A 26,244-nucleotide genomic window follows, 5' to 3' on the forward strand; every position below is an offset into this window, starting at 1 on the left:
GGAAAAAGCACCCTCCAACCAGCCAAAAGACACACCACACCACCGGGAGTGCGGCTGCACCCTTCCTGCTCATCCTGCCTGTGGGAACTGCCTGCAAACTGCTGTGCCATGCTCTCACTGACATGCCATGCCCCTCGTTGCCTGCTTCCATTTGTTGAGCTGCCATGTGCATAATTTTGAAATATTTGTCTTACAATGATCAGTTAATTGGTTAAAAAAAAGAAGTACCAAATGAACAAATTCTCTAATAAAAAATTTAAAAATCAAATGATCAGTTCAATCAATTACCATAATATAAGTGTTCATCACTGATAGGAAGATAAACATATATAAAATATATTAAGGGACATATTTCCAAAAATTAGCCAATGAAGTAAAAAAAATCATTACTAGACACAGATGAAAAAAAAATTATAACATAAAGAAAAAGGTGAAGAAAACAAAAAAAGGTAGAGTAAAATTAAGAAAAAAAAGTAGGTTCTGCAAAGTGGAGAAATACTTTCTGCCAGGTTCTGAAAAAAAAGTCTCCCCAGGGATAGTAGTTTCATTACCAGCTGAAACTACTTTAATAGAGATATACTTAAGTGAAGGAAAGATGAATAGTTTTAAGTTTCCCCTAAGGGGTTAAATTTTAGAATTAATATTCTGAAGTGTCTCTTTGTCATTGACATTTCAATCAAGAGTTGATTTATACCATTTCTGGGAGTGGGACCTAAACTGCACAGGACTCTGTTGTGCAAACATGAGAGCCAGTGTCACTTGTCTGTTCACAGTGTAATTTCTTCTAGTTATTCACAGATGAATAAAGCAGTCCTTCCAATTCTCACTCTCTGGAGAGGAAGAGAGGGTGGGAGACTGCTTCCGCTCCATCACCATGTTGATAGGCAATCATAGGTCCCATGAGAATTTAAATATAAAGCATACTTCAGATCTATTTATTCCTCCTTACAGAAGAATATTTTGCAACCAGAGAAGAGAAATTCAAAAACTCATTTGTATTTGAACAAGATGAAAAAAAAAATTGTTTGTTAATTAAGTAAATCTTAACTTTTTACAATTAGCAAGAAATCAGCATATTAATTTCTGATCACCAAGCAAAGGGATGTGATGTGGGATGTGTCAAGTCTTAGCTGAGGCATTGTAAAACAAGGACAACTTTCTTCTAAATTACTGGGTAAACTGAATAGAATAAAACTTGGACCTGGACAGTTTTTAAAATCGTGTACTACCCAACTTTGTGGCTGTTAAAGTATCTGAGCAGGTAAATAAGAAAATCAGGCTCAAAACCAGACAGATTCCTGGTAATTTTCTGTGCTCTTAAATAAGATTATAACCAGCAACAACAAGAGGAAAAACACTTGTTATTAGCTTTATTTGATTTCTGTTCATTAAATTGGGATCAAATAGATGGGGAGCAGCTATTAACAGTTCATGCTACCAGATGTTATCACTATATAGATAATTGATTTCATTTAATAGGAAAAGATCCTTATACTGGCAGTCCTGAATTCCACTGGGAATAGAATAGAAAAGGTCCTCCAGAGCCCATTCACAATTTCCTCAGACAGTGACCAAAACTTCTGGGTTTCTCTAAAGCAAAATAATCTTTTTTTTTTTCTGATTTTAATGGATGTTTTTTACATCAGCTAAAATTACTTAAAATAGTAACAATAAATTTGTCTGATGAGATTGAGATTTCCATGTTAACTAAAAGTTAATTTAGTGACAGATCTTACATGATAAACAACTCTATTTGATTTTTTTTCTTCACGACAAAAGATTAGATATGCTAAATTAGAGCTATACAGAAGTTTTCTTAAAGAGTACTTGACTTTTACAGCTAAGATTCCTTCCTGATGAGAGAAAATAATTCTTAAATTAAGTTTCTGGATAATGGGATTTTTCTAAATAATTATTATTTGTTCTTTCATTATACTCTTCTTTAATTTGATTACATTACTATTTAATCTTTTGTTTATTTGTTTATATACACCAGAGGAATAGCAAAGTAAAATTATCAGGGACAGTGTCAATTGCTTTGCATACGTCCAGGTGGTCAGAAGGTCACCAAATTTGTCAGGCATGATTTCCCCTTTTTAAAGCCATCTTGGCTGTTACCAATCACCTTTTCATTTTCTGTGTGCCTTAGCATAGTTTCCAGGAGAATCTGTTCCATGATCTTACCTGGCACTAAGGAGAGACTGACTGGTTGGTAGTTCCCCGGGTATTCTGCTTTCCCCCTTTTATAAATAGGGATTATATTTTGCTTTCTCCAGTCATTGAGGACTTCACCTGCCTGCCACAATTTTTCAAAATTCATGGAAAATGGCTTAGCAGCTATGACAGCTCCCTTGGGACCCTCAGATGAATCTCATCAGGTCCTCCCATGGACTTGTACAGGTTCCTTAGGTGGTCTCAAACCTGATCCTTTACCGTACTGGGCTTATGGTCTTCATTCTCCCAGTTCCGGAATTTGAGTTTGTTGTCAGCTTGGCTAGTGTGCCTAGGCCACTTCCTTTTGAAGACTGGGGTACAGAAATCATTGAGAACCTCATCCTTCTCTTTGTCCAGGGTAGTCAGGTCTTCTGTTTCCTGCTACAGAGGGCCCACATTATCCCTAGACCTTCTTTTGTTTAGAACATACCTATAGAAGCCCTCTCTTTTATCCGCCTTGTTGGGGTGCATTGCTGCTGGACTATGATTCTAAACCAAAATGACACTGTTTTCTTATCACTTATTGTACATTGATTAATTTAATTACATTTAAAGTATGTAATGGATGGTATTTAATATGATGTTTTATGAATAATTTTAATTAAAATCTAATTCTGAACCTTAATGTTGACATTATAAAAAAGTAAAAATCAATAACCTAGTAGAGAAATTATTCCTTTTCTCTTTGTCACAGAATTAAAAACAGATATAAAAGCTAGCAACTTGCATATGAACCAATGAAATTGCTTCAGAAAACTTGCATAGACATGAGATTAAGTGAAGGAAAGAGCTAAATTATAACCTTTGGAGTCAGGCATTCCAAAGGGCTAGAGAAAGAATAAGAATAGTGCCAAAATTTCTTCGTAGATTAAATCTTTTCACATGAGGACTTTAAATAGCTAACAAAGCTGAAAAATGAAGTTAATAAAAATATTCATTTTTTGGATATTTTATTTTACACTTCTATAAATAAAATGTTCAATTGCTTTGCACTACACAGATCGATAGCTGAACCACAGCTCAAAAGTCTCCTCTGACTTAAAACAGGGTTCTGCCTTACTGCATGACTTCCATTCTTTAAAGCTGATTTAAAACAGCCCTTAACTGTCTCATAACCAAAAAATCAAAATTCTAATGGCAGCAAAAAATCAAACTGTCTATGTGTACATTGTGCATATATATTGTATATAGCTTTTATAAATATTTAGGTTTTTTCTCTGTCAGTGGTGGACTGGAACTGGTTCAGTCCTGTCTAAAGCTTGGACTTATCATTAGTGTTGCTCCATCCTGGGATGGTAGGTTCACAGCAAAGCACTCAAGATCATCCTCTCTGTCCACTCTAGCTGTTTTTCTCTAAAGCATCTTTACTGTAATGCATCTACATTCGGGTGACGTCTGCATCCTTGTTCCCTTTCTCTTGCATTCCCTTCCAGTAGTCTTAGAGTGCGCTCTAAGATTCAATGGAAAAAGGCCCTGAGTACACTAATGGCATTCAGAAACAGACATTGTGTTCCCAGTACTACAGTTCCCAGAAGGATAGTTCCCAGCAGTACAGCGATAAGTACACATCAATTTGTTTGCACAAAAGCACTGTCATAGGGATGCTTTATCCATACAGAGTGTTCTTTCTGGATAGGTGATTCAAACCTGGAAGAAGCACATTATGAACACACATGCAGTTAAAAAAATAAGGCTTTGGTTGTTAATATCTGAATGATAGATCAGTGCTGGAATACAAATTTTTTTCAACTTATGATATAGATGGGACTTCACACAGCTGAGCAGTTCAAATAAACCACTCAGCTTCAGGCACACATGCTTGACAGATGACAGAAAAACCTCAACCCAACTGTAAAAGCAAACGTGGTGTTTAAATTTATGGCATTTACTTAGCATTATCATCTTCAAAAACCACTTGTTAGAGACAAATTGTTGTCTTCAACAACAACCATCATCTTCACATTCATTTGTTCCTTATTAAAACTATGGTTTCACAGTTTATAATTTTAAAGATTTCTTCTTACCTATGATTTATTCAATTACATCTTTTATTAAAAAAAAAAAAAAGAGAGTGAAAAGTTGAAACACATACCATGGTATAGAAGCCAGCACTTTAAAACAATTGCTAAATAATTTGAAGTGGGACAAAGCAAAGTTAATTTTGGAGGCTTGTGCTTCACAGATGAAAATCAGCCTTAGAAGCTACCTCTCTGCAGATATTGATTGTAGAGGCATATTAAATGCCCCACTTTAGACAGCAAAAGCTTATACACCCCATCCACTTGCAGCAGGACTATACCTGTTTGACTCAAAGGCACTTTTTCTCACTCACAGACTCTTTTGGGTTGTTGTTATGCAGGTTTTTTGTTTCTTTCTTTTAGAAGATTTATTAAAAATATTTATTAAAAACCATAAAATTCTCAAAACACTTAAAGGCCTGTGTAAATTTTCTGATAGTGAACCACAGGTATTTAATGCTTCTAATTTTTTGTCCACTCAACAAATACTGCAGAAAATGTTTTTCTGCATCAAGCTTTCTCTCCAGTACTCCTCCCTAAAACAGGGGGCTTCTTTCAGTATTGGTATCTCTCTTTAGTGTTCCTTCATTATCTGGTAAACCTAAAAAATCAAAACAAAACCAAAGACAAAAAAGCAACAAACAGTATAGTTAAAAATTACCAAAAGAATAATTTACAGGTTTTATCCATTATTTACCAAGGAAGAACTTCTCCACATTAACATGGTTGTTGTCTTAGTGTCTATGTAGAGAAAGTAATTATTTTATACAATTTTGAGTCTATTCACTTGGAGATTCAGCAACTTAAATATTGTAAATGCATTACTGGACTCTGGCTTTTGATGCATTTTAATGCATATAGTTGGATCAGTTTCAGCACAGAATCACAGAATGGGTCAGGCTGGAATGGACCACAGTGGGTTATGGTCCAACCTCCCTGCTCAAGCAGGGTCATCACACAGCACATGGTACAGGACTGTGTCCAGGTGATTCTGGAATATCTCCCACAGGGGAGACTCTACACCCTCTCTGGACAATCTGTTGTCACCTGTACAGTGAAGTTCTTCCTCATATTCAGCTGGAACTTCCTGGGCATCAGTTTCTGCCCATTGCCTCTTGTTCTATTGCTCAGCACTACCAGAAAGAGCCTGTCTCCATCCTCTTGACATCCTCCTTTCAAGTACTTAGAGACAATGATGAGATCTTCTCTCAGCTGCCTCCTCCTGAGGCTGAACAGGCCAGCTCCTTCAGCCTTTCCTCATAAGAGAAGTGCTCCTGTCCCTAAATCATCTTTGTAGCCCTTTTCTGGATTTGGTCCAGGAGCTCCATGTCCCATTTGTACTGAAGAGCATAGAACTGGACACAATACTCCAGATGTGCCTCACCAGAGCTGAGCAGAGGGGCAGGATCACCTCCCTGAACCTGCTGGCAATGTTCTTCCTAATGCACCCCAGGATACCATTGGCCTTCTTGACCACAAAGACACACTGCTGGCTCATGGACAGCTTGCCGTCCACCAGGATCCCCAGGTCCGTCTCCACAGAGCTGCTGTCCAGCAGGTCACCCCAGCCTGTCCTGTTGCCTGGGGTTGTTCCTTCCCTGTGTTTGCCTTTGCAGAGCTTCAGACAGTTCTCCTCTGTCCATCTCTTCAATCTATGGAGGTCCTTCTGCTCCCAGCTCAGTCACCAGTGAACTTGCTGAGGAGGTATCTGGCGCTTCATCCAAGACATTCATACATAAGTTAAACAATTCTGGGCCCACTACCGAACCTTGAGGGACACCACTAGTGACAGGCCTCCAGCCTGATCCTGTGACACTGATTATGACCCTCTGGGATCTGCCATTCACCAGTTCTCAATCCACCTCACTGCCCACTAACCCAGTCCACACTCCCTGTTTGCCTATGAGGATGTTGTGAGAGACAGTGTGGAAAACCTTGCAGAAGTCAAGTTAGACAACATCCACTGCTTTCTCCTCATCCATCCAGGTGGTTGTTTCATTGTAGAAGGCTATCAGGTTGGTCAAGTGTGATATATCTTTAGTGAATCCATTCTGATTGCTCCTGATCACCTCCTGTGCACATGGATAGAGATGGCCTCTAGAATGAGGTGCTCCATCCCCTTTCCAGGAATTGAGATGATTGGTCATCCCTGAGCCCTCCTTCTTCTCCTTGTTGAAGACCAGTGACATTTGCTTTCTTCCAGTCCTCAGGCACCTCTCCCAAACTCTATGACCTTTCAAAGATGATGGTGAGCAGCCTCACTGTGATTTCTGCCAGCTTCTCAGCACTCAAGTATGCATCCTGTCAGGGCCCATGCACTTGTGGATGTCATTTGCCCAGTCTGAGAAAACTCAATTCAAACAGTTAGTTTTTTCAGTTATTTACTCTGATGTAAATTCACATGAAGCAATGCTTCTTTTGTAACCTACTAATAAGCAAGGAATCTATGCATCCCAAATCATTAGATATATGAAACAGGAGCTGCTGGAGCACGTCCAGAGAAAAGCAACAAAGCTGGTGAAGAGCGTGGATCACAAATCTTATGAAGATAGACTGAGGTTTAGCCTGAAGAAAAGGGGCTCGGGGGGACCTTATTGCTCTCTACAACTATGTGAAAGGAGGTGGAGTGTGATGAGCATTCGTCTCTTCTCCCAAGTAACAAATGACAGAACCAGAGGAAATGGCCACAAGTTGAACCAGGGGATGTTTGGATTGGATACTGGGAAAAATTTCTTCATGTAGGGGGTTGCCAAGCACTGGAACAGTTTGCCCAGGGAAGTGGTTGAGTCACCGTAGCTGGAGGTACTTAAAAACCTTGACAGTGCTGGCTTAATGGTTGGACTGAATGATTGTAAGGGTCTTTTCAAGCCTAAAGAGTTCTATGATTCTAATATATTTTACTTGCAACAGACATCAAGGACCACCAAGATGCACAAAGATTTCTACAAGAACAACAAAATAGATATAGAGGTGCAAAATAGAACATGGAAATCCCTACAGAAAACTGTAATCCTGTAATTCACTAGTTCGCAAAACTATGTTATGCTTGGATGTAAATATGCTTAGAAATCATGGAACATAATTCAGGGAAAATCTCAAATCCCTTAAGAATATCTAGGAAAATGAGTGCATTATTGATAACTTCTTTAAAACCATGTGGGGTGATACATTGTAATGTATTACCTTGATTTCCATTTTAAACTTCTGCATGAGTTCCTCAGAATGATGACTCTATCTCCTCAGAGCTTATTGCAGGGTCTTCTGGAGAGTTCCCATAATTATATAGTTATACAGGATCAACATACAACCCAGTAAATCTTCTAAACTAAAAATAGTAATTTTTTCAAGTAGAAGAACGCATCCACCTTCCTTCCATCCACCCTAAGTCACCAAGATCAGGCTTTGTGTTGCAGACTCATAGAAAAAGCCAACCAAATATTTTAAGAAAGCTTTTCTGCTAGTCCCACTAGAAGAGCATAGTGTATTAAATTCATGCAATGGATATTTTTAAATTTTCTTGAAAAGGGCTTACTGCCTTCTGAATTCCACAACTGTTATTTCATTCAGTGCATGCCTGCCAAATCTGGGGACATTCTGGGTGCATCTAACTTGAACATGCACTGAGATATTTAGACACAGTATACAAAGAAATCTATTTTCAAAATGATAAAGATACTGAAGAAAAGATGAACAGTCGAGTATAAATTTGGAAACCCTGCATTTACAAGCCATGACCCAGTATTACAATTCATATAGTAATTCACTAAAATGCACAAAATGGAGGATATGTCATGGGAATCCTTAAGGCATGGCAACAGCATGCTTTTTACTGCTGCACTCTTTTTTCAAAAGTACGTTGGCTGAGGATAGTTAGGCTTCTGTGAATTGACAAAAGGATATCTCACCTGACAAGGCTACAAAAAGACAATCCCTTTTAATCCAGTTGGGGATTTCTCCTGTCTGGATACAATCAAACACAATTTTTTCTGTTTCAACACATTCTAAATCATACTTTGCTTTCCCAATGTTTCTGAAAAGCTTCTTTGGGAGGTGTGTCCTATCATGAAAAAGAAAAAAAAAAAAAGAAAGCGAAAAAAGAGAAAAAAAAAAGAAAAAAAAAGAAAGAAAAATAAAAAGATAAGTTATTTGTAAAGAAGTTAATTTTTAAAGAAGATAATTTGTAAAGAACTTGCTGTAGAAGAAGTAAGAAGAGAAGATGTTGATGTAGTAGCACAGGCCTGCCAAATAAGCTTATTTCAGCATATTTTATAATACAATGGATAAAACTTGCACAAGCCAGTTAAGTTGAAATTTTTTTCTGCTTTTTATACAAGGTATTTCTAAGTTACTTGATTTCTTTCATAATATAGATGTATACTCTACTTTAATACTTTTTCCCCATAAATACACATGAAAATTTTAACAGCATTCTTCAAAATATATTTTCTCTCTGTGAAAAGAGATCATTATTTTTCTATGTTATTTCTTTGTTTTATTAGCTATTCAATATACCTTCTGTCATCCGTAAGTTCATTTCCATAAAATACTTCATAGGACAGAATGTCGGCCTGAGCATTATTAAAAACTTCTTTCTGATCAGCTCTTTCTTCCTCGTTCTTCCTGATAAGCTGAAGGATGTATTGTTGTGCCCGAGGGACATCACAATATATGGTGTGAACCTAACATGGATAAAAAATTAGATCATATTTCCTGTAAAGCTGTAGCATCTGTTTGCAGTTCATGCAGTTTCACATAACTGAAAGGTAAGAAAAACATGGTTTTTTCCATGATACTATTGTCATGTTTCACTAATTGATCTTTTAAAATAATGCCAACTAATGAGTGTTCAAGTTGGTCTAATCAGTTTTCTGTAGGATTTCAGTGGGTATTTATGGTGCTTTAATTCCATGTGTTATTCTGAAAATCTTACCTGTAGATTAATGTATACAAAATAACATTTTTCCATTTTTAAGACTATAACAATAATAAAAACCCTGCATTTTTTTCCTTAATGAACTTCTTAGAAAACCCATTAAATAAATTTTCATCTTTGCAGAAACAGTATTCTTACCATCTTGATAAGAGATTTCAAGAATATCAGCACTGTCATTTGAGGTTTCATTGCCTTGTTAAATCTCCTTTCACTTTGGAGGAGCTCAGTGACTTCCCTCTCTCGTTTCTTTAAAGATTCTTGCATCTCTTGCAGGATGATGCGTGCTTGCCAAAGATATCCATTTTCCATTGACCATTCAGTCTTCTCTTCTTCATTAACTACCTGGAGGCAACAAAGGTAACTCTTACATACTAAGCCAAGATCTAGATTTTGATTGCTTCCATATGAAATTCCCAAGATTATAACGAGCAAGGTGGAGCAGAAATGGAGAAAAGCAATGAAATGTTGAATAAGACAGTTTCTTTGGTTCCAACATTCAAAATACAGTTTTTATAATTCAAGGAGGTGGATACTTCAAAGCACTTTGTAGCAAAGTTTCTACTATCAAATATATAGTGACAGCCATAGCACACTATCAGTGATTCCTGAACCAATGAGTTTGTTTCATTATCATCATGTTTTAATCATTCATCATAAATGTATCATTCTCAAGCCATGTATATATCTGCACACCAAAATTACTATCAGTTAGCCCATGATTGATTTGAGCTTTTGCTAGCATCAGCCTGATTGCCTTTGAAATACCTGCAGTAATCTCATAAACAACCATTTACATTTCCATTTTTATGCTCACTTGCTCTGTTTTTAATACTAAAACCTCTGATATATCTGAATTTTCTCCTTCTGTCTTTTCAGACTTTTGCTGAAGAATTTTTATCTGGAAATTCATGAGGTCTTGCAATCTTTCCACATGTAGACTCATGTTGTGTAGTTCCTGTAAAGCTGAATTGAAAACAATAGAAAACAAGGTAAGAATAACTTCAGCATTTCTAATCTGCAATTCCAACGATACTGTCTCTGTGAAATTATCTCCCCTTAGAAATCAAGAATTTATCATGAACTAATAATTTTTAATAATCAATATTTCATTTTAATCAATAATTCATTTTAACTTATTAAAACTCGAAGAATTATTAAGGACTCGTGCTTTGTTCTGCTCTACATTTCTAAAGGATAGGCTACAAGTGTTGAAATAAACCTACTGAGAAATTATGCTGACAGTAAAAAACCTGGTGTGCTAAGGAGTTTGGAGTCATTAAAGACAGTACTTGTAGCTTCAACATTCTTTTATTATTCCACCTGCACACACAATATTGAAATGGAAATACTTATATTGACTTCAGCTGGTATGCAGCTCAGTGTAAACAAAAAACCAAACCGGAAAGAAACAGAAACAGATCAAGAAACTGCATTTGAAACACTCACTCAGTGTGTGCTGGGTATAAAGATAATCTAGCTTTTTACACAGATTTTCTAGAATCCAGACCTGCAAGTCAAGAAAAGGACAATTACAGGAAATCAATGTTCTACCATTTTTCATTATATTTCCTTGGGGAGAATAATCAATAATACGTAAATAATGTTGTTGCTACTTCTGTGTACAACCTACACAAATGGGCTATTGACCAATAATTTTCTTGAAAAGAAAACACAGAAATAGACCAGACACTGCTCTGGAGCTAGTGTTTTCACAAGAGCCTGAGTCAAGGGGTCCTGTGCTTATACTTTCTTAAGCATTTGTTCACATTACTGAAATGATAATAGAGACAAAAATATTTGATTCTCCTGAAACAATTGAATAACAAAAGCTTTTGGAAGGATTTCTACGGCAGCCCTGCAGAAAAGGTGTGTGCCTGCATTATCTGGACTAACAGAAAATATTCCTTCTTCCCACAAGCCTTAGGACATAGTATCGTCATCTCTTTTAACTCTTTATTATAATACTTTTGCTACATTTCCTTGATACATAATAATTAGGTCAAAAGATTTGTAAACCCCAGGGTTTTTTTTGCAGTTTATCAATAAGGCACAGGGTATTATAGTGGTGGGCATGGCTCAAAGTGTTTAAAAAGTAAAAACCTTGATTTTAAATACTGATGCCATGCAGAATTTAAACGGAAGGTGGTGCTACATCACTTGAAAGAAGAAACTAAAAATCTTGCTTGAGATCGTGACTCAGAAATCGTACAGCAATCTGCATTCAGTTTCACAGACCCTGCCCCCAGCCCCCCTCCCTCCCCCACCACTCCCCACCACAAAGTTGGGTAAGATCTTCCTGACTACGTGTCTTGAAGAACTGCAGTGAAAACTGCCTGTAACAAAGCAATGTTGCAAAATTAGAGGAAGATTTGCACATATTAAACAGAAGAGAACCCTGTGCAGAAAATAATAAATATCAGGTCATGCTTACCAATGCTATCTATTAAAACGCAACAATTTTTTTTACACTTATGCTGTTAAAAAATTAAAGTATCATTATTGCAGACAAATTTGGAAAACCTGGGGAACTTTAGGCAGTTTTTCCTGGGAACTACCAAATAAAGTAGTTTTGCTGCTGTGTCAGCCAGCTGAAGTGCAGTATTGCAATAACTTAGACAATGAGAAGCTTTTGTTGATTTTTAATTCTAATTGCTAAACAAAGAAGAAGCAATGTGCTGAACTGTAATTTTAAGATTCTTTAAAAAAAAGACATAAAATGTGGAATGCAAGAGAAATGACCATCTAGTAGTTTTTAGTGGAAAGCAAAATACAGTAAGACAAAACAGCATATGCTATCTTCCTTGCTGTTTAAAAGGTGAAAACCTGCATGAATTCTCTGCAAAAAAGGAAGGCAAGTACATAGAAGTCAATCTTTGCTGATTTAGATATACATATCTAAAGGCAGACAGGCAGACAAACAGCACACACTAGAAACAATAACAAGAATGCCATCTAACACCAAAAAGAAAACACAAACTATGTTTCTTTACCTTTTCTTCTTTCCAGTTCTCTGTTTGTTGTTTCATTTGGTGAAGAACCTCTTCCTTCTGTTGGATCAGCTGTTTGTTTCTTTCTCTCAGGTTCTGAAGGAAATAAAATAAGGCAAAAGGGATTACAATTTTGACACTATTTTTCAGAAAGGCAGACAGTTTGAGGTTTTTTGTTCCACACCTTGAAAAGTCATAACATTTGGACCAGGCTGCTAAGACCTGTGGATCTTGCACCAAAAAATTAAAATTCCTCATTTAGCAGTGACCATCTGTGGCCAGAGATAGTCTGATTCTAACGACCTTTTCTAAAGGCTTGAACACTCTGAATCTTTTCCTCAGTAGCAGAACAGAAGGAGGAACAGGATAAACCTTAATATCTATTTATCACCAAGTAAGCAGCACACATCCTGTATATTCTAGGAATATCCTTCACACTTTATTTACATGAAAGGAAGGCTATTTTCAAGTGCATAGCTGGGCCAAGCCATTTGGAAGTGTACTGTGGAAGGCTTTATTCATCTCCAGAAGGAGAAAGACACAGCTTATTTTAAAATAAAATTTTACAATTTTACAAACTGTGTGTCTTCATTTAACTGTCTGTCCATAAGAAGAGAGTCTTAATTATAAGGCTTGTTCCTGCAACCTCTGTAAGTACCTGCCGTGCTTATCCCCATGTAAAACAGTAATAATTGGTTACCTCAATTGTATCTTGCCAGTGTATGTTGTTCTTGTTCATCTGCTCTTGGTAAGCTTCTAACTGGCATTTCAGACACCTCATTTTCTCACTATAATGTTTCTTTATAGTAGTTACAGTCTCCTCCTTTATAGCAAAATATTATTGAGAAAATAAGTAGTGAGTGAGAATAGAAAGTCAAGCACAATAAAGAAAACAGTTTCCACAACAGGTTCTCTTCATTTTCTTTATTCAATGTTTTTTATTTTTATTCAATGTATTTTATTGCAAAAAATTATTATTGATCCCAGGAGGTTTGTACTATCATTCATTGAAGACTTCAAGTAAAACTTACTGCTAAAATAATATATATTTTGTGTATTTTTCTGCAGAAATAAAGCCAAAGCCTTTCTGAGAGCAGATCAGAATGAATTCACCTGAAGCACAGCTAAGCAATTTTAAAGACATTAAACTTAGGTCAGAAAGTGAAAGTTTGGAAGTAGCATAAAAAAAAAATCTGCACAGCAACCAAAATGAGAGCGATTCTGTGAAGTAAGATGATTACAGTCCCTGTGTTTGCAGGCTGTTGTCTCTTGCTATGCATCTGTGTTCTTCCCTTTTCTTTCTCTTCCCTTAGTGATCTGCAGTCATTTGAAAGTGGAAGATGTGACTGTGCCAGGGTTACATTCCTACCAAATTTCAGAAATAGATTTCCACTGGTATTACAATGCTTGTGCAGGTGTGACAACCTGAGAATAAGATGAAGTCTTGTTCTCTACCAAAGGGTATTTAGCCTTTGTATGCTACACACAGGAAGTTCTCTTGATTTTACTTGACAGTCAGAAGTGTTTGTTCACTTCCCCTTGGTGGCTTTAGAGGAATTTCTGAATCTCTTCCTTCTGTGTGCCCAGAGTAAACTTTAATTGTGTGGAAAACATTCCTCTTCATAGGAGCTAAGTGCCTGTATTACTCTGGATCAGAAAAGGAGGATGATGTGACAAATAAACAGAAAGGTGAAGCTGTAACTGCAAGAACAGATTCCAGAACAGAGTAGTCAAAGATGATGTAGATAATTCCATCTTTTGGGAGAGTTATTGACTAATGAAATGCAGAAATGCTTCCACTAAGGAAAGAGAGGTATTGTAGAGTTTTGGTCACATGAATGGCATCTCTGGACTGTCACCGTCAACTTGCAGGAGTTTACAGGTGGAGGGATTCTGCTATTCTGTAAACTATACTGACAAAACATTGCAAAACTGAAGCCAAGCTAAGTACAAAGCAGACAAAAAATACCCACCAAAAAAAAAAAAAAAAAAAAAAACGCCAGCCATAAAGGCAATTCAACTGGGCACAGCCCTTTACAATGCAGTCATTCTGTCATTCTTGAGAGGCACGGCCTACAGAAATGCTAATGTTGTAACTACAGTGTCAGTCATGACACGGAAGTGTTATTTAACAAAAAATTTTAGTAACAAATAAATTTTAGAAAAATCTCTGCCATTGTGCCCGACGCAAAGTAAAACCAGACTTCACAAAATTGTGAGATAAAATACACTTTAAGATACACTGACATTATTTACAGAATGGTACATGAATGGAGATGTTATTGTGAATGGAGTAGATATTATCCCTCTGTATCACTTTGATTAATGGTCAACAGTGCTAATGCTCCAGAATAATTACCTGCTTTTCTTTCCTTATATTGTCTAGTTTTCTGATTATCTTCATGTGTCTGTTTTTCATTTGCTGCATGTCTTTTACAATCTGTAGAGGATGAAGGAAATTATAAACTCAGAGCACTAGCAACTCCAGTTGTAATGAACCAGAGATAAATATCCAGTAAAACTGCAGGCCAAAAGTCTAGGCTTCAATAATAGAAAATATGTTATGCTATTGAATAAAAACCTGTGAATAACTTGAAATGGAATTTCTCTTTTGGTCCTAGCATTGCACCTCCACTTCTTCCTTTTTAATGTCATGATCTAAATAGAATATGGAAGACATAGTCATTATAATCATTCTAAAGTTCTAGAAAAAGAAAAATAGCACTGTGAGACCTACAACTGGGGAAAAAAGGGGGAAGCAGTGGGGAAGATTGCATTTTTGCATTTAAGAGTGAGAAGAACAAAGTGGTTACAGAATATACTCTATTTTATTTTGTATTTAATTAAAATAATTTGAAATTTGATAGAACTTTAAGGTACACTGGCATTTTTAATGACTAATAAGAAGAGATGTATACATGAAGGATGGACAACTTGAGCATTTTCCTGTTTGAAAATGAATCATTTAAGCTTTAAATTGCATCAGGTTCCTTAGGAAGCTGTTTAATTAATTTTGTTTCTAATCCAATTCATAACAGTCACCAAAGGAAAATTCCACCAGCACCTGTCCTAACTGTCCACCTTTTCTCTGACATACTCGTCTAGTAGGTGCAATGTCAAATTACACCTACAACACTGATACATGAATGACACTAACAGATACTGCTCAGTCAATTACAGCAGTAATGAATGTGATCATATATAAATTATAAAAAGCTAGAAATGTTCCTGAGATTTCCTTGGGTTCTGTTCTTCATTTAAGGTTTGTGTGATGTAGATTCTGCTGATAGTGAGCAGCTCAGCCAAATTAAAACAAAAAGAATAAAATCTCAGATTATTTGTTGTGGCTGATGCATTATTTGAAAATAGTTGTGGTTGTTAGCATGGATCTAGATTCTAAATCTTTATGAATATTTACAAGCAGTTGACTTGGGAGTGAGGAATCTCTGCCATCTGACACTGTCACAGTTCAAATGACATAAAAGTAACAAAGCACCAATGCAGTCTTGAAATATAGTCTCCTATTTACCCCCATCCAAAAAATTACTGTGGAAGTAGAGGAATTTTAGAGACACAATTTAAAGGTTAAGACACAAGAAAAGTCTCTTTGAGGAGAAGACTGAAAAGATCCAGATGGGTTTATCCCTCTCATCACCCAGAGAGATCAGAGTCATCTCAGTAATTTGCTCCAGGTATTTAACTTGTGTCTTAACATCTAACTCAGCAATCTGTATGCAGCCTGTACAAAAGAAGTCACCACTGAACTTTTTTGACTCATAATAAAAGACCAAGCATACAAGACCATATTTAGTGGAATAAATAAAGCAATGAACCCAGTAAACCATGGTATATATGTATTTGTGTTTATTATATATATATATATATGAATGCGCACACACGATGGTCCATAATTTAAAAATAGCTAAGTAGAAAATCAAAAATTTTTCTAGTTACTGGCACCAGAAATATTGTAATAGCAAAAAAACCTCACACTGCCAGTCAAATACCACATCCAGCAATCAAGAATCACGATGAGAAATATGTAAGAAGACAAAGGTTTCCTCCAAACACAGTTACAAGGGAGGTTTTGTCTTTACACACCTACCTCGGAAAGGCATTTAAGCAACCTGCAATCTGATCTAAGTTAGGATGGCACTTTGATTTTACTGTTTGCATTTTTATATCAATATTCAAAATTTAAATGCAGGCTTCCAAATTTGAATCAAAAAAACAACCCACTGGGCAAAAGAATTATATGAATTGAGTTAGTACAATGACAGTGATTATGACAATTCATCCAGTTTATCCTAAGAAAAGAGATGCTCGATTAAACTGTCAATTTTTAAAATATTGTAAATTATTCAGTCATTGGGGGCTTTCTTTGAGGGAAGGGGATGTTTGTTTTAGGTTTTCTTACCTTGATGATATGCAGTGTAGCTAAGCTGTAGGGTATATATGGCACTTTCATTGTACATTCCTCCAACTCAGTTGCTTTGTGATCAGCATCAGAACAAATTCCAGACGTGGTAAACTGATCTAGTGTAAAACAAAATTTATGTTGTCAACTAAAATGCACAGCAACTTTACATATGCATATTACATTTTAAATTTTTTACTAGAGGCATCAACTATATACATTTTTTTTTTTTTTCCTGATAGCAAAATAGGCTCCTGGGAGGAGACATGCAGCAACTCTGACTTGTCAGCTTTGATTTCTGGACACCATCACACATACTTATATTGTTTGACAATTACTTGTCCCTGAATACTCTGATATTCATTACTTACATATATTTATGTCATTAAAACTAAAAATTAAAAACAAGGTTACAAAAAACCATACAGAAACATGTTGCCTCTTAAGAAAACTAGCTTTTACCACAACTAAGAGGACACTTTATGTCCTTGGAAACTACATTTTACAAGTTATTTGATAGACCCATTTTTTTATGACAGTATGATATATATTTTACTTTTTTTAAAATCTTCCTTTTTTGTTAAATAAGATCACAAAATTACTTTTTTTCCCCAATCAGATCTCTCTGTCTTAATAATATAGCTGACTTCCTATTGGAAAATTATTTTAAGTATCATGATCCTCAACCCATTATCATAATTAACTAACTGGAGTATAAGGTCAAAAATACTGATGTAGTTACCTAGAACAGTGACTTGTGTATATCTAAGCTAAAGAATTTTATTCAAAAATCCAAGCAACACAACTTCATTCAATCAGAGTTCACATACAAGGGAGAAAAAAAAGAATATCCTCATTTTGTTTAATATATTATGTGTTCAAGAAAGCACGAATAATACTTGCTTTGTAAATATACCTTTTTCTTGAGTTCTGTCTTCACTCCATCCAATCAGGGAATTCAGAAATGACCACTTGTTTATATTCATTCCAAGCTTGTGCAACCATGAGTTTCCCTCTCCATCTGTTAACAAAATTCAAGTGCTAAATCATTTACATTATTGGACTGATTCTCTTTGGACAAAAAGTGTTTTAAGTAATTAAAAGTGATACAAATTGTGAGAGACTGGGAAGTAGTTGAGAAAGCCACAAGCATAAGAAGGATGTGTGAGGGCTTGAGACTTGAATGGTTCCACCCGATCCTAAAAATAGAGATATTGAGTGCAAAGGTTATATTCTGGACTTTTTAATCATCTTCTGTAAGAATGTTTTCCAAATGTTATTTTGAAAAATTAAAAAGCAAACTGGATTTTGCTCAGTATCTTGGGAAATGTGTCTGTGTGTTAAGAGGTGGGGCTGTATTCCATTGTTACTTGAGGTGTGTCTGACAGGTTTATTTGAGAACTCTGGATGCATGCAACATTCCTGCAGAGATAAAACCAAGCCACAACACCTTCAAGTGTTCTGGTGTGAAAGATAAAAAAGTTCCTCAAAGAAGTCCTCTGACTCTTTGAATTGGTCAAAACAATTGTCAGAAATTAAGAGATTTTGTGCACTAAGGAAATTTATATGTATAGACACCTTTCCTGAGTTCCTAAAACAATACTAATTTAGTTACATACTGCAGTGATTTTATACTAACAAATATCTGTCTCTGCACATTGCTTTTACTAGCTGTGTTTAAGTGGATGCACCACTTCAAAATACGATCTGTCCAGCTACTAGATGGAGTCATCAGATCCTGTTCAGGTACAGCCATAAAAGTCTTATTTCTTAAGATCCAATTTTGATGATGTATAAAATACATAACTAAAATACATGTTGTAAAGAGTACCCTTGGGTCAAGCTATTATTTTTTCTGAATTCATTATTTTCATTGCAGTACATTACATATATATTATACATATATTAAAAGTTTTTGTTCTGTGAATTATGTCATTGAAGGACGTAAATATAGAATATATTTTCTATATAGAACAGCTACTTTTGAAAAGACTTGACCTCTCACATCTACATCCTTTTGGTTCACAGTTTGCTTTCTTTCTGCCATCTTGGAGACTCTTGGCAGCCCTTCACTTAAAAATCCTACTTTAGGCAAAATTAGCCACTAGTGCATCAACGCTCGCAAGAGCATAGGGTCTATCTTTTCCTTAGGATAAAGATCAATCAGACATCCAGATTTAATTTCTGACTAAAAAATGCATTACTATATTGTAATTACGTACTATTAGAACTATTACATACTGATGCGACTGCAAAGTTTGTCTTCAACCTAGGCAGACCCCTCAGAGGAAAAATATTTGAAACTCCAACCAGTTAATTTGTGAATGCTAAAAATTAGTCTATAATGTCTTCTGTTTAACTTAGCATTTCATGGAGCTTGTGACTCAAAGCTACTAAACATCCCTTTTCATACCACTCGTGGGTTAACTCACACAGAATTCTGTGGCTTGGCAGGGATGAGACATCTGCAACAGTTTTTTCCATTTCTTTCCAATGCCACCGGTCAGACTGCTCTCAAAAGGCACTCTGGGTGTGACAGCTCCTTTCAGTTTAATTCCTTTAGAATGTAAGGCTCTTCAAACCAGAGGTCTCTCTCGGATTACAGTTAGAATGAAAGCATCCAGCACAGAATAGGCAGACATATTACTATTTCTGAATAACTACCACTGTACTTTTCAAAAGTTTTCAGAGAGATTGCACACTTTGTTTTAGAAGTTACAGATGTAGACCACACAAAAAAAATCTACTCCTGTTCTGATGGCTTTAGTTTTGACTGGTACAAAGCCACTATGCATCTGTTGTACATGAGGAGCTTGAAGACCTTGTCCATAACCTATAAACTGAATCTTGACAGGAATCCTTCCACTCAGTCCATATTCAAACTATATCAGCACTGATGACAAGGTGGACTGTAATGTTTATGCAGTTCTGCTTCAGAATCTACCAATACCTTATGTGGAAAGTACAATCTCATTCTGAACATCTGAGGCACAACTACTACTTACCCTCCTCAGGCGTGTCTTCCACCACAACACTTTCAATCACACATGAAGGATGTTCCTGTATGTCTTCTGAAGAATCAATAACACTGCCTGGTAGAAGAACAGAGGAGTGTATGGCGGTCTGTGGTTTAGACTCAGGATCAGTTTGTACTGAATCTTTGGGGACTTGCCAGCCTGAAAGGTCAACACTTTGCACCCATGCTTCTGGAAGAACAAGCAACATAATTGTTTTTAATAAAATACTAGGACAAGGCATTCTGTTGAGACTCTTAAAAATAAATTTCATTAAACAAGACCAGATTTGTAATATTACACCCCAGAATAGATTTAAGATTAAAATACTGAAAACTGTCAGCCAATTTAATTAAACCTGGGTGGACTTTCTCATAAACTGATCACAGGAAACCTTTAGTTTTGGGTCTTTCCTTCCTGTCTTTTTTGAAATCTAACGTGATCTTGGCTTGACTGTCAGATTTAGCTGAATTAGTAAAGCACATCGAGGTCCATGAAATAAAGTAATCAGAATTCACCATCTGTCCTGAATAAAACATGTCAGGTCTCATGCAGCTTCCATCCAAAAGCACATCTCAAACACACTCTTCAATGTATAACTCTTGGTCAACTTTTTTCCACTGGATATCCCTAAGAAATTTGCTCTTTTTGTGATCAATTTTTGTTTCCCCAGAAAAAGGTTTTCTTGATGAATTTTAAAGAAAACAAAGATATTTATGAGTGAAAAGGCTTCCTTTTTTTTTTAATACCTTGCCAACCTCATAAGTTCCATAGAGAAAGATGCTGCTTTTCTATTTCTTCAAGGTTTATGGAACAGCCAGGAGGAAAATGAATACTTGATTCTGCACATGAAATGCAAATGACAGGCTTTTTGGGAAGCACTCATAGCACATGCACAGAAATGAAAATGTAGGTGCCTATAAGTTCAGCAACTGAACTCCTGTTATGGCAGAGATTTCAGCTATCTGGCTAGGGGTGTCAGCATTGGCACTTGCTCACACTTGGTTTGTGCTCACTGAAAAGACCTGAACAATACACTTGCAGAAGTAGAAGTGGTCATAAAAAATTATGATCATAGCAAAGTTTTCATTGAAATGACCATGGACCACTTGAAGGTCTATATAGCTAATGGAGCTGACAGAATGTTTTCATATGGTAGATTGAGAAACGCAGCTCAGAAATGCAGAATAACAAAGACCAGTCTGGTTTAACTAATCCTTCCATCCCACTGTCACCACAGCTTGAAACTTTTTTTATGTTTCCCCAATCAGTTTAGTAAGTAGTGCTACCCAAAGAAGCAGCACAAGAATATGTTCCTAGACTGAAATCAGCTTCTGCTGTGGTTTAAGCCTATGTAGCAGCTCAGCCCCATGCAGCCGCTACTTCCTCCCTCACTCCCCCACAATGATGGGTGAGTTCATCAGGAGGGTGAAAAACTCATGGGTTGAGCTAAAGAAAGTTAATAGGTAAAGCAAAGATCTACATACAAGCAAAACATAATAAGGAATTAATTCACTACTTCCCATTGGCAAGCTGATATTTACTCAACTACAGGAAAGCAGGGCTCCATTGCATGTAACTGTTACTTAAAAGACAAATTCTGTAACTCAAAAGATCCTTTATTTTTTCCCTTTACACTTTTATTGCAGTGCACAATATCGTACAGGATATCCCTTGGGACAGTGTTGTGGTTTAGGAATGGTACTCCCTTGTTCAGTGCCCGCCCCAAGACTGTCCTAAACCACACACCACTCTCTCATAACAAAACAAACTCTCTTTTAATACCTTTGTGTAGAGAGGCTGTCTGAGAGTAAGTTTCATTTTTGCTTCTTGTTACAGCATTTTCTGTTGATGCACAGACTCTCTGCTATTCAATATTACCCATAGTGCAAGTGCATGCACTGGACTTTCTTATAATGACACCAGTGGACTGAACAGGGCCTGTCCCACCCTCTGTGCTCTGATGTAAAACAAAGAACAGCAGTGTGAGAGAGGACTGGTGGGAATGCCCTTAAAGTGTGGTTCATTAGAACAGCCAGAGCGAAAGAGAAGACCACTGCTTCTGTGACTTGGGCAGATGTACAGAGTGCTTCTCCTTCATCATGGGGAAAATTGTTTCCCTTTGTTGCTTACAAAACAGTGGAAACTATAATTTTTATCCCTGCTGCTGATCACTCCAAGAATCAGGAATGTAGCAATGAAGTTACAATATTCAGTATAACTGAGTGGTTAGAAAATGGGCCTTCTGAAGCCTCATCTCTTTTTTGTGCATGGAATAGTGGCTTCCTCTCCTATTTACCAACTGCCTGGATTGTTACTGAAGTCTATTCCTTCCTCATTAGCACTACATCACATTGGTATCAGCTGGTATGAAGATTCATACCAGGATATCTTTTATAACTCCATCTCATCCCTTGAAAGTGATTTAGCAATTAACTTCGACAGTGTACTACAAGTAAAGGCTTGTTTGCATTGTTACAAGCTACAACTCAGTTCTTTTCCAGATGGAAATTCATTATGCAAACATTTTCTTTTTACTCTGCCTGGTCAAACAACATTTTTCTCTCTAACATTCTCAGGTTACACTGCCTTAAGTAACAACCTTGCCCAGTTTTATTGCCCAACAGAGCTGACAATCAAACATGTTTAACTTGTTATTCTTCAATTCTGGTGAGAAGGTTAAACAGTCAGTCAGGATATATGTGTACATATATATAGTTGGCAAGAAGAAGACAATATATGGCAGCTATCACCTAATAAGTTGCCAATATGGAGCAAAACACCTGTGTCAACCATTAATATTCCAGCTTGCTACCACAGGCAGCAAAGCTTTTCTTGCTGTATTTTGTCGATCTTTCCTCTTGAAAATAAGAATAAAGGCATGTGTTTTGTATTATAAGTCACAGACATGCTGGAGAAAATGCAAGAATCTAGATTTAACTTTCCTTGGAAAATGATGTGTGTTTGTGTGTCTGTTGATAGACAGAGTTGTTCCTTCATATTGCTTAGACCGGAGATTCCATGGTATTCCCAGTCTACTCATTCATTAGTCAGCTGACTGAAACAACAAACAGACCACAATGCCGCACTAATGGTGCTATTCATTGCTAAATCAGACATGGCAATTCAGTGTTAATCTTCAATATTGCATTTAAATTCTAAACATAATGCTTGAGAAGTATGTTTGACATCTGAAGAAAAACTACTTTTACAAATACATGTGGGAAGGCCTAGTATTAAGTAAGAGAAGACTGCTCCCTTATGATTTATGGACAGTATCTCCAGGTTGCATAGAATAAGCTGCAAATATTCCTCATCTTTCTCTCAAACTGTTTTTCGGCACCCTGCTCCCTAAGGTGGGGCAAGACAAACCACCCTCAATGTTTATTACAGGCTTTGCATAACTGCTCATTTATTTTTTTAATTATACACCATTGAAAAGCAGTTATAGAATCTGGCCTTCTGCTTTCACTTATCCTAACCCTGAACTCTTACTTAATAAATGTCTCAAACTATCAATGATTGTAGATGCTGAATATTTTACTTTTTGAGACTCAATATGGCCACATTGGGGCCAGAAAAAAAAATGTGTCAGAAAAAAAATGAAGCCTGAACAGTCACCATAGTTTTTGCAGGAGGTAATCTACATATCAAAAATTTTTTTAAGAGTACAAGTGCAATTTAAAGACAATTTTAAGATGTCACAGTTAGGATACATATTATCACTGTGGAAAATCTAGGAGGAAACCCACAACTTTTGGCAATATAATTTTTTTTCTTTTGTTGTGACATCATCATCTCTTCTTTGAGGCAGAAACCTCTGGTAAAACTTATTTGCCTTGCAGACTAATTATTTTCAGCAAACAGGAGTTAGGATTTCAGGGAAAAAATAAGCAGCAGGCATGTGAGACTTTGAGCAAAGGTCTAAGTTTACAAAAAAAAAGTCTTAAATAAAATAATGGTAGAAAATAAATTAGGACCTACTTAATTAATTTTTAATCACTTATTAGTGAAAATGGTTTATGTTTAAAGTTCAATTGAAACTCCCTTTCCTTAAGTTTAAGTTAATTGCTTCCTGTCCTACAAATTGATGATTTTTGAAGCTTTCTGAACTCAATCTTCTGAGAAATAACTGAAGATTCTTACATTATTAGCCCATCATCCCACTTTTCAGACTTTCACTAGAAGCCACATTCATCAGCTCTTTGATGATTCCCTTGTACACTCTGTCTTGTTCATCTTCTAAGATTGCATTTCTTGAAATGACATGAGTATCATGCCTGACATACTCAATAACTTGTTGAGCTGTGAAAAGTCAGGCCTATTTTTCTAAAAAATCACAAACTATTTGTAAAACCTGCTGTCTTTACTTAGAAGACCTTAATTTACCACACTTTCTAAATGTTTATGAAGACACATATACAATATTCCAAATTATCCCTAGCATTTGAACACATATTTCCTAGGTTTGCAAGACAGCTTTTGAAAAATAATTAGCTGTGTTTAAAACTATTATCAATTATTTGTGCTTATCCTTCTGCTATGTAAATTACTTAGCTCTTTTAGTATGCATTTTCCATGCATGAGTTCTTTTCTTTCTTCGACTTTTTCTACATCTGAGAAGCTGAAAAAGAGATAGTTGTCCTCTTCCCACTTTTCACTTAACTTACTTGATATAATAGTAGCCTGGCTCCACCCTTCCACTCTCAATAGCTGTGTGCCAGAATGTAACATACATAAACATTTTTTGTTTTTACTAAATAAATCCTAAGTCCTAAATAATTACCTTCATCCATGGTTATCCGTCTCTTTCTCAGTGTTTCCAGACAGATGAGAGTTAACTTCTGGTATTTTCTGAAAGCCTCCCACACTGTGTACATAAATATTTAACCTGCAAAAAATGCAAGAGCCTCACTAGGCAACAAGATACCTGCAGAAAGAAAAATACTGTTACTGGATTAGGTTTCTTCTCACTGTTTCCTGCTGCAGGCAATGTCTGTTTTGCCACCAGACTAAAACTTACTAGATGAAAGTCAAAGGTGTAGGAAATTTAACTATAAGTGTTACAAATACCGGCTGGTGCTATATATCTGAAAGCACAAATACCCACAAGATTAGAATGGTTTCATTAGAATAGTTTACAATCTCTGCACTTCCTTGGTTTATCTGGAAGAATGTGAAATGTGATTCTCTTGTTACACTTCCAGTAGTAGTTAAATTGATAGAGATCTAAGTGTTATTTTACGCAATTTCATCTCTAATTTCACATTAACAGAGTGATTAAATGGTTCCAGATGAAGCTGTTACTACGTTAGAACAACTTTTGCCCTGCTTTTCATGATTTTTTTCAAGGAAGTCTATTGCCATTTCCCTTCTCTCCTAATTAAAGGTAAAACAAGTCCACATTTTATCACTGCCTGTACCACTATGCTGTGACTGGCCTCAGCTGAGACTGGCAGGTTATTTTAAACTGTAAGGCAATATGCGGTTCTCTTGGAATAACTCCAGGTACAAAACTTCTGATATATTCCTATATTAATATGAACAAAACAGCAGCAGAAATGGGGAGAAGCAAGTACTATTCAGCAGTTTCGAAAGAAAATACAGAATGCAGTGTTTGCAGGCTAGTGTGATCCAGCCCAGGCAGGTGAGACCAGTGGCTCAGGGTTTCTACCTCATCGCTATTGTTGTGCACCCCACCCTTATGACAAAAAGGACTAAACCAGGAACTTGCCTTTAGATCATAGTACAAAAGGAAAGCTTTTGGTATCACTAACTCAACAAGCAGTTTCACTATGGGATTACAGGAAGCAGCTTCATTGTAAACCTTTGTACAAATAATCCACAGCTAATTTAATTTCTGGGACTATTTTCTCTGCTGTGTTAATTTGAATATTTTATAGCTCCTATGGGATGTAAAGAACACAGCATGGTATAGGGACCTATATAAAAGGCTTCTTTAAGAGGGTATTTTTCTTTTAAAAAAAGGAACTATTTTTTGACTTTTCTTTCTAGGATAACAAAAATGTAAGGGGGTGTTTTTGCCTTCCTTCCTCTTTTCTCTTATCACAGTGGAAAAAAAAGAGAATTAAAAATGGAAAAGGAAAAAAGGAAATAATAGAAAATAAACCATCTGAACAAATAAGGATGTTTGGTTTTTAAATATTCATAATCTTATAAAAGTAAAAATATATTTGACAGATCATGTTTCCAAATTCTTTTTTACAGTAGTAAATGATATAAAATATATATAAAATACCCATCTGTATTTTAATGGGGTATTTTAGGTTTCTATTTCAATTTTTTAATGTTCACTGTAATGTTTCTTGCTTTGTTTAGTCTTTGAGGGGTGTGTAGTTGTCCCAGTCTTGAACTAGAATGTGAGTGTGTTAGCTATTAAACGAACACAAGAAAACAGATTGGTAGTGCCGCAGATATCCTGAGATCACTCCTTTCAGTATGTTTGTTTTGGCTGGTATTTTTGCTAGTTTTACTTAAGAAGAATCTACACCTGACAGACCTTCTTTACCTTTTTACTTAAAACACCATTCAAAAAATCCCTGCAGTAATCAATTACACTATATTTTTTTTTCTTAAATTAACATCATTGGGACTCACTCTTCCACTCTTGTCTCTTGTATTTATTTATCCATAATAGTTC

At 36.1% G+C, this 26,244-nt stretch overlaps 1 protein-coding gene across 3 annotated transcripts; it reads right to left on the reverse strand.

The window, feature by feature from the left end:
* Positions 1-2,873: 2,873 nt before the first annotated feature.
* On the reverse strand, positions 2,874-24,500 carry LOC108447001 (synaptonemal complex protein 1-like). 3 transcript variants are annotated; one of them, XM_017735467.1, is made up of 14 exons: positions 24,370-24,500; positions 19,575-19,775; positions 17,486-17,590; positions 16,570-16,688; positions 14,512-14,592; positions 12,853-12,975; positions 12,156-12,248; positions 10,612-10,672; positions 9,980-10,128; positions 9,304-9,507; positions 8,745-8,911; positions 8,138-8,289; positions 7,416-7,493; positions 2,874-3,861 (listed from the first exon to the last, which is right to left on the reverse strand). In XM_017735467.1, exons 1-13 carry the CDS (start codon positions 24,461-24,463, stop codon positions 7,450-7,452), a joined length of 1,593 nt encoding a protein of 530 aa, XP_017590956.1. In that variant the 5' UTR covers positions 24,464-24,500; the 3' UTR covers positions 2,874-3,861; positions 7,416-7,449. The 3 variants fall into 3 exon arrangements, with proteins under 3 accessions (XP_017590956.1, XP_017590958.1, XP_017590957.1); XM_017735469.1 differs by lacking the exon at positions 7,416-7,493; XM_017735468.1 differs by lacking the exon at positions 2,874-3,861 and having other exon boundaries at positions 5,719-7,493.
* Between the last annotated feature and the right edge of the window lie 1,744 nt (positions 24,501-26,244).

Source organism: Corvus brachyrhynchos, unplaced genomic scaffold, assembly GCF_000691975.1.
Source record: "Corvus brachyrhynchos isolate BGI_N302 unplaced genomic scaffold, ASM69197v1 scaffold22, whole genome shotgun sequence".
NCBI classification, from domain to species: Eukaryota; Metazoa; Chordata; class Aves; order Passeriformes; family Corvidae; genus Corvus; species Corvus brachyrhynchos.